At 58.4% G+C, this 11158-nt stretch overlaps 2 protein-coding genes across 3 annotated transcripts; both read left to right on the top strand.

Annotated features, from left to right (window-relative positions):
* The first annotated feature begins 1650 nt into the window (after nucleotides 1–1650).
* On the top strand, nucleotides 1651–3894 carry LOC104374993 (procathepsin L-like). Its single transcript, XM_086627916.1, has 7 exons — nucleotides 1651–1770; nucleotides 1923–2045; nucleotides 2276–2425; nucleotides 2678–2902; nucleotides 2988–3156; nucleotides 3339–3453; nucleotides 3669–3894. The coding sequence occupies exons 1-7, from the start codon at nucleotides 1654–1656 to the stop codon at nucleotides 3766–3768; spliced, it is 999 nt and encodes a 332-aa protein (XP_086484042.1). The 5' UTR covers nucleotides 1651–1653; the 3' UTR covers nucleotides 3769–3894.
* Nucleotides 3895–4662: 768 nt separating this feature from the next.
* Nucleotides 4663–8752, top strand: MYDGF (myeloid derived growth factor). Of its 2 annotated transcripts, XM_086627917.1 has the most exons (7): nucleotides 4663–4850; nucleotides 5655–5661; nucleotides 5708–5758; nucleotides 6446–6507; nucleotides 6834–6915; nucleotides 7485–7557; nucleotides 7896–8752. In XM_086627917.1, the coding sequence occupies exons 1-7, from the start codon at nucleotides 4678–4680 to the stop codon at nucleotides 7973–7975; spliced, it is 528 nt and encodes a 175-aa protein (XP_086484043.1). In that variant the 5' UTR covers nucleotides 4663–4677; the 3' UTR covers nucleotides 7976–8752. The 2 variants fall into 2 exon arrangements, with proteins under 2 accessions (XP_086484043.1, XP_086484044.1); XM_086627918.1 differs by lacking the exon at nucleotides 5655–5661 and having other exon boundaries at nucleotides 4672–4839.
* Nucleotides 8753–11158: the final 2406 nt, after the last annotated feature.

Here is an 11158-nt window from a genome sequence, read left to right as displayed (position 1 = left end):
ACTGGGACTAAGCATGAGAGTGGCTCGGGAAGCACTTCTCCCACGAAAACCCAACATGTGGGGCTTTATTTTTAGGCGGAGGATGTGGAGGGAGAACAGATGTTCCTGATGACTTATTTTTGAAACAAAAACACTGCTCGAGCAACGAAATTAGCTCAGAAAAGCCACTGCTCACCATGAAAGATGCTCGAATGTAAAACTTTCCGGCATCTCCATTCCCAAAGTGTGCAGAATAAAGATACGAAGACGGCTCTCGCTCTTGGAAAGCCACGTCAGTAGAAACGCTGTGTACAGTGATTAAGGGTGTTTCAGGCATTTTATCTCTCTCCTCCTGCGAGGTGCTTTGCAGAGCAGCCCCCCCAGAATAACTGGAGTTGCTCCGAAATACCAGGGTCCATCAAAGGAGGCACGGGGGGCGCGTGGCGGAGATGTGAGGAAGACAAATGGCTGTGGCGGAGGGGGCCTGGCGGCGACGGGAGCCCGGCTGGGGCTGGGGCTGGGGCAGGGCTGTGCCCGGATGCTGGCAAAAAGAAAGGGTGTAAGTTGATACTGGAAAACGTTCACAGAGGGATTCTGGTGAAGCACGTACGCGCGGGCATCCTGCCTTCGTGCTGAGACAGATGTGAGGCTTCGGTCACCGGTGTGGAGCGGTGGCTCCTCTGCCTCCCCACCTCTGCAGAAAAACCTCTTTATCTCTGGTTCCAGCTTGAGCCCCGTGCTCAGATGCTGCTGCAGATTTCTGTTGGCTTTCAAGTGAAAACAGCTTCATCCTGGCCCAGCGGCTGCGGCTCGTGCTCCGCTGGGCTCCTCTGCTTTGCCTGGGGTCCCAAAGCCACTCTGCTGTCTCCAGCCAACATCACAAACCTTGTTCTGGGGGAGTGCGGATATGATCCTGCCTTCCTTTAGGGTGGTGAGGCACTGGACCAGGTTGCCCAGAGAAGCTGTGGCTGCCCCATCCCTGGAAGTGTTCCAGGCCAGATGGGATGGGGCTTTGGGCAACCTGGTGTAGTGGAGCGTGTCCCTGCCCATGGCAGGGGGCTGGAACTAGATGATCTTTGAGGTCCCTTCCAACCCAAACCTTTCCATGATTCTATGATTCCCCACTCATCCTTTTGCTTGGGGCTCAATCCTGCTGGGTGCTGAGTCCCCAAGCAGGGGCACTCAGCTGTGCTCCTTGTCAGGGGTCAGGGAGAGCTGCTGTGGGAAGGGGGAAGAGAGGGTGGCAGAGAAAACCAGTGGGGTTTTGCAAATAAGAAGAGCAGGGAGAGGGGGGAGCCAGCACCGTCCCTGCCGCTCGCGCTGCCCTTTTGTCTGCGTCCGCCTCCTTCAGCCGTCCAGGCTCTGCTCTCTCGTGAAGCTGCTCGTTCCTCTCCTAAAAAGGACAGTGAAATGCCACCCAAAGTACGGCTAAGACCTCCTAAAGCTCCTGTCAAAACAGCAGCACGGCCACACAAAAGTGTTGGTTCCTTCAGCTGGATCAGCATCTCTCTTCCTCCTGGCTTGGCTGCTCTGTTTGTGCTTCTCTGCCTCCCCCTCACCTCTAATCCGGGCTTGGAAAGACTCATCCTGCTCCCAGCCCACAGCTGGTAGCCATGGGGGTCGGCCCGGGGACCCCCCTGACCCTACTCTCGCCATTCCCCCCAGCTGGGTGCCATGGCCATGCCGCTGGGGCTGCTGCTGGCCTTGATGGGCTGCGCCGCAGCGCCGGATCCTGCCCTGGAGCTGGCCTGGCAAGGCTGGAAGAGCCTTCATGCCAAGGAGTACCCAGAGGTAGGTCCTGCTCCCCCCAGGCCTCCCGGCACACACCGGGGCTGGCTCCGAGGGGGTCTCAGCCAGAGCCACCCACGTGCACCCAGCCTGTCCTGTGTCCCCACACTCCCAGGGGACGTTTCTGATCCCACTGCTGCTCTGCCCCGTGGCAGGAGGTCGAGGCTGCCCGCAGGGAGGTCTGGGAGAAGAACCTGTGGCGTATCCAGCAGCACAACCTGGAGGAGTTGCAGGGCTGGCACACCTTCCGCCTGGCCATGAACCACTACGGGGACCTGGTACCTGCCGACGCACCCGGCACCTTCCCCGGGCACCCCTCCCTGCACCCGGGGAATGAACACCCCCCAGTGCACCCAGGGCTTGATCCGGGGATCCCCAGCCTGCTCCACTGAGAGCTGCACATGCCCTGAGGTTGCTTCTCCGGGGGTCGACCGGCCCCGTTGGGGAGCACGTTACTGCCAGCCGGGCACTCGTGGCATCACATGAGTTTTCCCTTGGTGACCCGCAGACAGACGAGGAGTTTAACCAGCTCTTGAACAGCTTCACCCCAGCGTGGCAGGAGGAGCCGGCGCAGCTTTTCCAGGCATCAGCAGCCCTGAAGACTCCGGTGGAGGTGGACTGGCGTGCCAAGGGCTACGTGACACCTGTGAAGAACCAGGTGGGCACGGGGTGGGAGTCCCACCAGGGCTGTGTGGTGGGCGCTGGGGGTCTGGACAGCAGAAACAAGTACCAATGTCCTCCCGAGCTCCACAAAAACCTCCGGCCAGCCCACAGAAGCAGCTCCCATAGTTTTGGCCACTGCAGTTTTGCAGTTGAGGAGCTGGAGAGCAGCATCAGGGGTTCACAGCATCCATCTCCGCCAGGTTTTGGGGTGATGCTGTGACCCCCTCACTGTCCCCATGTCACCCAGGGGCACTGCGGGTCATGCTGGGCATTCAGTGCCACGGGGGCCTTGGAGGGGCTCGTCTTCAACCGGACGGGGAAGCTGCCGGTGCTGAGCGAGCAGAACCTCATCGACTGCTCCCGAAAGCTGGGCAACAACGGCTGCCACGGCGGCTACATGACCCGCGCCTTCCAGTACGTGCGTGACAACGGTGGCTTGAACTCAGAACACGTCTACCCCTACATGGCCACGGTAAGGGACGGTGGGCAGCCCTGGGGACGCGGCAGAGCGGTGCCAGCAGGTCCCAGCCCTGGCGCCGGTCTCTCCCTCCTCTCAGGACACCTCCAGCTGCCGGTACAACCCCCAGGACAGGGCGGCCAACTGTTCCACCGTCTGGCTGGTGGCCCAGGGCAACGAGATGGCACTGGAGCAGGCGGTGGCAACTGTGGGCCCCGTGTCTGTGGCAGTGGACGCCAGCGGCTTCCAATTCCACTTCTACAAGTCTGGTACCGTCTCACTCTTCATGGCATAGATGGGTAAACTGAGGCAGGGCTGCCTTGCTGCTTGTTGGGCCCTGGAGTCTCCCCAGGGCACCCAGCCCAGGGAAACAGGACCCACTACTCTGCTTTCACCCAGAGAAGAGGCGATCAGGGCCAGCCCTCAGCTCACCCCAGCTTGCTCTTCCTAGGCATCTTTGGCAGCACGTTTTGCAGCCAGCAGGTGAACCACGGGATGCTGGTCGTGGGCTACGGCACAAGCCAGGAGCACGGGCGCAACGTGAGCTACTGGATCTTAAAGAACAGGTAGGGGCTGAGGGTCTCCCCCCACACCCACTGCCCCTTCCACCTCCCACACTGCCATGCAGCTCCTGCCGGGGTCGGAGCTGCATGGCAGGAGCACCCGCTGAGCTGCTCTGGCTCCCGTCCCCCCGCTCATTCCCCCATCCCGTCCCCCTGAGCAGGGCCGGGTCTCCGTGTGTGGGAACACGGATGTGCTCATTCTCCATCTCTTCCTGCAGCTGGTCGGAGGTGTGGGGTGAGCAGGGCTACATCCGCCTGCTGAAGGGTGCCAACAATCAGTGCGGGGTGGCCAACCAGGCCAGCTTCCCCACGTTGTGAGCCAGGACATCTTTCCCCCTGGGTGTCTCTCCCTGCCCTGGCTGTGGATCCACGGCTGTTTCCTTCTGGAAAAGGGCCTTTTGTTTGTGTGCGAGGAGAAGCAATTAAAAGCGGCATGGCTAATCACTCTGCGCCTGCAAACGGTGGCCGGGAAGGGTTTGGTGGCCAAGGCAGGGTTTGGTGGCTGGGCAGGGTTTGGTGGCCGGGCAGGGTTTGGTGGCCGAGGCAAGGCTGATGCAGCCGGTCCTGCTCCCGGTGGCAAAGGCAGAGCTCCTTTCACACGACGCTCGAGAGGCTCTTTCTTTGTGCCTTTCCTCCCAGCCTGGCCATCTCTTTCCCCTTTTCCTTCCCGCTCCATCCCAAAGGCCACCAGCCAGCTGGATCTCCTGGCCGTGGCCGTAGCTCTGCCCGTCCCTGCAGCCACTCAGCCACCACCGCTGCCCCTGCAAGCCCGGCTCCCCTAAAAACGGGGCTCTACCCCGCTAAACCTCCCTGACAGCGCAGAAAAGGAGCCTGTCCTCCCCCATCCTGCTTTTTATTTCCTCCCCTTCCTGCCCAATTTGGGGGGTTAGTGCCGCGCGCAGCCCGGAGGGGTGAGAGGGGCCGCCGGGACGCGGGGTACGGCCCGGGGCACCCCGGGCTCCCCAAAACGTCCCACGGCCGCCCCGGACCGTGGGAGCGCCGCGCAGCAGAGCCGTGGCGCGGCCTCAGGGGCACTGCCTGGGGGCGGACCGCTGTCCCCGCGCCCCCTTGTCCCGCACCGCAGCGGCTCCTTGTCCCCGCGGCCCCGCAAGGGTTAACCCGCCCGCGCTCCCTGCCCGCACCCAAGATGGCCGCCGCGGCGCCGCTGCGCGGCCGCAGCCCGCACTGACCCCTCCCGCCCGCCGTAGCCCGCGCTTCCTTTCCACGATGGCGGCGCCCAGCTGGAGGAGCGGCCGCGGGCTGTGGGCCGCGCTGGTGCCCGCCGCCCTGCTGTGCCTGACGGCCGGCGCCGCGGGGGAACCGGAGCCGAGCGCGGCCGACTTCGACGTGCGGCCCGGCGGGGAGGTGCACTCCTTCTCCCGGAGCCTGGTGAGGGGCGAGCAGGGAGGCGGGTGAGGAGAGGGTACGCGCCGCGCGCTGATTGGCTGCACGGCACGTCGCTCCCGCGTTCCGCCACTGGGGTTGGCTGCCGGTCAAGGAGAAAGGCGGGACGAGCTGGCGACGGGGCAGGGGGAGCCCGGGGTGGTTGCTAGGGGGCCGGTTGCTAGGGGCGGCGGGACCCCGCCTCTGGCGGGGCCAGCGGAAGGGGTCCCCAGGAGAAGAGGGGTCTCCACGGGGGGTTCTCCAGCGGTAGAAGGCGTCCAGGGAGGAGAGGGGTCCTTCAAGGAGAAGGGGGTCCCCAAGGGGGGGTCTCCAGCAGAAGGGGGTCCCCAAGGAACATGGCTCCCCAAGGTGGGACAGCCTCCGTGGCGAGGAGGTCCCCAGGGAGGGAGGTTTACCATGGAAAATGCCCCCCAAGGAGAAGGAGCTCCTCAGGGTGGGTTTCCAAAGGGACGAGGGACCCTATGAGGAGGGGGGGGTCTCCAGGGAGAAGTGAGTCTGGAATAAAGAGGGTCCCCGTGGGAAGGAGGCTCGCCAAGGGCCCGGTGGAGAAAGGGGCTGGGAGTCCCTGGACCCCCAGGACGCAGATCCCCACTGGGTCTTGTGGACACCTCATGAGGGATGAGGGCGGTGCGGTGGCTGGTTCTGCGCTCCGACAGGGTCCGGACGCAGCCGTGGTGTGTGCTCCTCCTTGGTCACCCCTGGGCTGAGACCGCCGGGGTGCACCGTGCCGCAGCCCCGGCGATTCTCTCAGGTGTCCCCACATCTCACGTCATCGCTGAGAAACGGCTGATGGTGCACAGAGAGAAGGTCCTGCTTGAGCGAGGCTGTACATAGTCTTCTTCTCTTCTTCCAGGGGGATTACACCTGCACCTTCACGTACTCGGCTCAGGGAGGAACCAATGAGGTGAGTTGGGCAAACCTGTTTTCACATGGTTCCTACGGCTGCACGGAGTGAGGAACTGTTTGGGATGGTTTTGTTTGTGACAAGCTGATTCCAGGGACCAGGAGCTCTGAGGAACGGTGGTTTCACCGTTTCCAACGCTGCGGGTTTGCAAAAGTAACTTATCGGATTTGCACCCTTAACGGAAGCACCCTTTGTGTGTTGCAGTGACGCTGTGGTTTGTGGGGCCGTGACATTTGTAAGGCTTAAGAAGTCCTTGGGCTGGATCCCTCTGGAGAGCAGGGAGTGACATTTCCATATCCTTGGCAGGAAGGGCCTTTTAGGAGCAACTCCTGTGCTCTTTAGGAGGCTCGAAGGTTTTTGCCGTGTGTGTTGCTGCTGCAGTAAGCGCTGTGCAGATACGCAGTTTGTAGTTCCTTATCTGCAAGTTCTGTCAGGATCAGGCCCTTTTCTTTTAGTGCAGAGAGAAAGGAGATTTTAACTCCTTTCTGTAACCATACTGATGAAATCATGGAGAGGAGAGGGCAACCGAGCCTTGAGCTTTGTGCAACATGAAAGGGGCCATCAGCAAGTGTTGTGTTATTTTACACTGGTTAAACTTGCCTGCTGTGGGAGGGGAGGGGACTGGCTTTGGCCATGAGCTGGAAGGCTCTTACCCACATTAACTGTTTGGTTCTTTCCCCTCTGCAGCAATGGCAGATGAACATTGGAGTCAGCGAAGACAACCTGCTCTTCTCCTGCTCCGTCTGGAGGTGTGTCCTGTAACCCCAAACTCTCTGAGGCAAAAGCAACAACGAGGCAGGTGGGATCTGGGCCAGGGACCCTGCCACCCGCCTGGGTTTGCATCTCTGAAGCAGCACAGGAGGGCTTTCCTCTCCGGAGAGGTGCTGTGAATCTGGGTGGGCTCTTCAGCCAGGCGGTGGCTGATAAATCCTGTGTCGTCCCTGTCCACCCTCCTCACTAGATGGAGCTACAAGAGAGCCGGAGGTGGCTGGGGAGGGAGGAAGCCGTGAACCCTGAGCTCATCTGCACCTCCACCCTCTCTGCCCATGTCCAAGACTCTGCTTTCTTGTTTCAGGCCCCAGGGGAAGTCGTATCTCTTCTTTACCCAGTTTAAAGCTGAAGTGAAAGGAGCCAAGATAGAGCATGCCATGGCTTATGTAAGTCCCAGCTGATCGCTTGGAAGCAGGCGTGTGGGAAGCTGCTTTAACACATGAATTGGACACGGAAAACATTTATTAGACATCTGTGCAATAAAAATTATTCCATCATGTCCCTAATTAAACAGTGGTGGGAGTCAGGAGAGAGGCTTCAGGGGGACTCACCTGCACCATTTTATTTCTGCTCCCTCAAAGCCATCGGCTTGCTGCTGGCTTTACCAGTGTTGGTGACTCCAGAAGGCACCAGGGTGCAGGTCTTGGTCTGCCTCAACAAATTGCATGTGATAAAGTAAATAAAACCTCTGCTGGTGCTTTTGTCTGGTTCATTCTTCCATTTCCCAGTCTTCAGTGGTGAAGCTTTCAGTCACCTGAGCGATACAAGTTCATGGTGGAAAAATAGCCAGAGATTTTCCTTCAAATCTCCTTTGTGGATTTAATTCTTTCACTCCACATTATTAAAATTCAAGTTCGTCCTTCTTCAAAATGCGCTCTTGTATGTTTGTTTGCTTTAAATACAGTAGCTTCTTGGATTGCCTCAACTGCTTAAACCTTCTTCCTTCCTATTTCAGTCTCAAGCTGCAGTGGGTGGACAAAGCGACGTCCCCTTAAAACAGGAAGAATTTGAAATCACCGAAACAACAGGTCTGCGACCGAGAGGGCTCTGTGAGAAAGGGGCTGGAGGGGGAGACAAGCCTGGCTGTCTACCAGGGCACAAATATTTAGGCTTGATGCAGATTGGTGGCAACGTATAAGATCTTGATCCATAGCTGGCAGCGGGATTATTGCGGGTCCCGCTCCAGTGCGAATGTTCAATTAGTGTGGGGGAAGAAGGGGTTTAGCACAACGCGCTTGTCGCGTGCATAAGGAGGAAGTGCAATGCCCGACTTGCTGGCTTTTTCGTCCTGGAAAGGAACCAGCAAGGCTGTTTTTGTTCGTGCTGTACCATCTGTTTATCCTGTGCTTGTTTTCTCTCTTTCCAGTGTCTCACAGGGAAGGCAAGTTCCGTTTTGAACTCTCCAAACTCATGATTGTAGCAAAAACGCCCCGTGACGAGCTGTGACCCCGAGGCCAGTTTTGGCCGGAAGAGCATGGCAGATAAAGAGGATCACTTGTTAACTGCGGGGTTTTTTTGGTTGGCCAAAATTTTTATGTTTTCCACACTGAAATGTTCTGGGGTCCAACACAAGTGGGAGCTTGGAGGTGTTAAGACAGATGCATTCTGTCTTGTGTCAGAGTAACAATGTGCTTTGCAGCTGGAAACCTCCTCTGAGACTCTTGATCTGCAGCCAGCCGTTCTGTTGCCCGCTTTCTGCTTGGCCGATCTGCTGAATATGGTAAAGCTTCCCTCAAACGGGGGCTCCTTATCTCCCTTGCTGGGAAGAGCAATGCAGAAAGATAAGTGGCTGGATTTAAACACGGGTTGCTCCAGGGAAGTTGTTAACTCTGTAGTCTCTGGAGGGGAGACAGGATTTCTCTCTCTGCAAGCATGACGGGAGGAAGCAATCAAATTGGGTGGGAGGGGAAGGAAGGGATAGAGTTGGCCAAAGCTCGCCAGCTCCTTGGTGAGTGCGGCCACCGAAGACCATCGCTGGCTTCGCTGGGGAGGCTGTTCTGGACCTGCCCTCGTGCAGAGCGCGGGTTGGGATAGCTCGGCATGGGGAAGGCAGAGCTGCTTATTCTGACACAACCCAGGAATCAATCCAAGCAACGCTTGCGTGTCTCAGTACAACCACAGGACTATTTTCTACGTACAGAAGTGATTTTTTTCTTATCTAGAGTAATAACAGTGAGGGAATGTGGAATTCCTTTCCTGTGTAAATACAACACAAATAAAGAAATAAAGCATCATGCTCTGGCCTGAGGTTGCTCTGCTCTGTGACTCCTGCCCTCTCCAACTGGATGCCCAGCGAATGGCACGACCTTTGGTGTTTCCTTGGCCAGGAGGAGCCGAGATTTCAGGAAGGAGGTTGAAGGTTGCAGAGGGTTTACGGGGGTTCTACCCACCTGAGAGGAGTGCCAGCATGTGAGAACAAGGCTCCAGCTGGAAGTTTGCATAACCTAGCACTGTCATGACGAGTGCTTTTGATGCCCGGTGATGGTTGTGGTTGTTGGTAGCTGCTTTGCACGTTTTGGAGGAGTTCCCTGGTTTTCGGCAGTCTAGGGGTGCTTTGCACTAGGGATTTCGCAAGCTCTGTTTTCCAGGCTCTTCCCAGATGCTTCTTTCTCTGCTATATGGCTCCTAGATCTGCACATACCTGCAGGGCCCAGGAATGCTGTTGGGTGGGGAGGTACGTCCCCCATGTGCTCCTGCCTGAGCTCTGAGCCACATTTAGGGTGCTGGTGTTGCTGATCTCTGGCCTTTCTCCCTGTTTAACCAGTTGCTTGGAGGGAACCAGACCAAAGGGAGTTGAAGAGACTCCTTTCCCAGACTTGGGCACCCAGGGTTGGGACGGGAAACCCAGGCTATAAAACGGCCCTTCTAGCAGAGAACGTGCTTCCAGGGCTTCCTGGGACGAAAAGGCAAGAGTTTTGGGAACAAGGTGGGTGTTTGCTGTGGGGTGGGAAAAGTTTCAAATCAGACACTTGCACGTGAAGGAAAGCTGGTGCCAGGTGTGGGGGGTTAAGTGGTGGGTGAAGCTGGTACCGGGCGTGTAGTGGGTTAAGTGGTGGGTGAAGCTGGTGCCAGGCGTGTGGGGTGTTAAGCATGGTCCTAGGATGTAGGAAACCCTGGGGACGAAGGGAACAGCCGTGAGTCGGGCCCATCTGAGCAGAGATGTTCCATGCAATTACGGAGCATCTCACAGCTGCCGCCGACACGCACCTCAAGAGCAGCACGGCGAAGCGTTCCTGGCTGTCAGCGCCGCCGCCGCATCCGTCAGCCCCGTTCCGCTTTGCCTGCTCGCCGCATCTGCCCACAACTCCGCCAAGCTCTTTCCAGCTCCGGCTCCTCTCCGGCACATACCTGACAGCTGCCAGGAGCCCGGCGGGGAACGGCAACGGCTGTTCTCAAATGCCACACGCCGAAGGCCAACTTCACCCTGCCCTCCCCCAAGGACCAACACCCCGGTGGGTCTTGGCCGCCTTCTGCTCCACGCACACCTGTAAATGTGCTTCACCCCCCACCCCGAGCTGCTGACAGAGATAGGGGCTTTATTTCTTTATTTTTTTAAATCTTTAAGGCTGAAAGTTATCGGCGCCTCGAGCCGGCGGTGGGAAGGGAACAGCGAACGGGAGCCGTGGAGCCGCTCTCTGCCCACGAGCGCTGGCAGCCTCCGGTGCCTGGAGACATCCCATGGAACAGGAGGCACAAGAAGGTCGCGGAGATAAGGCCGGCTGCGATTGTGCAGCGTCTCGTATGCCAAAAGGGCAATTTTCGGCGTTCAAAGCCAAGATGAGCGCGCTGGAAGCGGGCCACGGCTGGCGCATCCGCGCTCCGAGAGCGCAGCGCTGCTACAACGCGCCCGCGTTTCGTTCGTGCCCAACTTGCCCCCTGCTTTCTGCCACGGGGGTTGTGCTTTTTTAAGCTCCCGCTGTGCCGCGAGGGGACGCGGGGATGAGTGTGTGTCCCCCCGCCCCGGGACCCCAGACCTTTGCTATCGGTTTGTGCTGAGCTTTGCACCACGTTTCCTCCCATCGGTTTGGCAAAGCCGGGAGCTGCTGTGCCAGGGAGCAGGGGCAGCTTGGCCAGCAGCGGTGCCAGGGGACGGAGAACAAAAACCTCAGGTCGCAGAGAGCAATTGCCACTTAAAAGACAAAACCAACTGGCCCCAGAGCTCGTTTTACCCCTGTTACCTGCCTTTGGATCAACGGCACGGAGCACCCAGGCCAACCACGTGAGTTTATTTAAATAACTCATCAGGGCTACAGAGTTTGCTAAAAAATAACATCCATAACTCAGTCAAGGACACGGAAAATGTGGGAAATCCCAGGCAGAGCTTCGGCTGAACACCATAGAAGGTGTCGGAGCCGTCCCAGTGGTACCATTGTTGGGAGGTTGGTGGGGGGCAGTTGGGTCTTGGATGAACGGGTGTCCCTCCAGCTCCCTCCCTGCCCCAAGGGACAGCCGCTCCTCCAGGTAAGGTGGGATCCTTCTGCTCTGAAGGACTTGTCTTGCTTTTAAGAGGTCAAAGCCCCTTCTAGCCTGCAAGGTGCAGAAGCACCTTCCCACCCTGGGCAGCACAAGTCTGGACCATGATTTGTTCCCACCATGTTGTGGAGCTGCTGAAGGACAACCATGGTAATA

The sequence above is a fragment of the Tauraco erythrolophus genome, chromosome 28 (assembly GCF_009769465.1).
Source record: "Tauraco erythrolophus isolate bTauEry1 chromosome 28, bTauEry1.pri, whole genome shotgun sequence".
Taxonomy (NCBI): Eukaryota; Metazoa; Chordata; class Aves; order Musophagiformes; family Musophagidae; genus Tauraco; species Tauraco erythrolophus.
This window is presented reverse-complemented; position numbering and strand designations above follow the sequence as displayed.

What these genes read in the sequence shown, in the direction of transcription:
- MYDGF (XM_086627917.1), top strand. Translation starts at nt 4,678, where the DNA reads ATGGCGGCGCCCAGCTGGAGGAGCGGCCGCGGGCTGTGGGCCGCGCTG. An exon ending in CTCAGGGAGGAACCAATGAG is followed by an intron (nt 5,759 to 6,445) that starts GTGAGTTGGGCA and finishes TCCCCTCTGCAG; the next exon opens with CAATGGCAGATGAACATTGG. An exon ending in TGAAATCACCGAAACAACAG is followed by an intron (nt 7,558 to 7,895) that starts GTCTGCGACCGA and finishes CTCTCTTTCCAG; the next exon opens with TGTCTCACAGGGAAGGCAAG.
- LOC104374993 (XM_086627916.1), top strand. Translation starts at nt 1,654, where the DNA reads ATGGCCATGCCGCTGGGGCTGCTGCTGGCCTTGATGGGCTGCGCCGCA. An exon ending in ATGCCAAGGAGTACCCAGAG is followed by an intron (nt 1,771 to 1,922) that starts GTAGGTCCTGCT and finishes GCCCCGTGGCAG; the next exon opens with GAGGTCGAGGCTGCCCGCAG. An exon ending in ATTCCACTTCTACAAGTCTG is followed by an intron (nt 3,157 to 3,338) that starts GTACCGTCTCAC and finishes TGCTCTTCCTAG; the next exon opens with GCATCTTTGGCAGCACGTTT.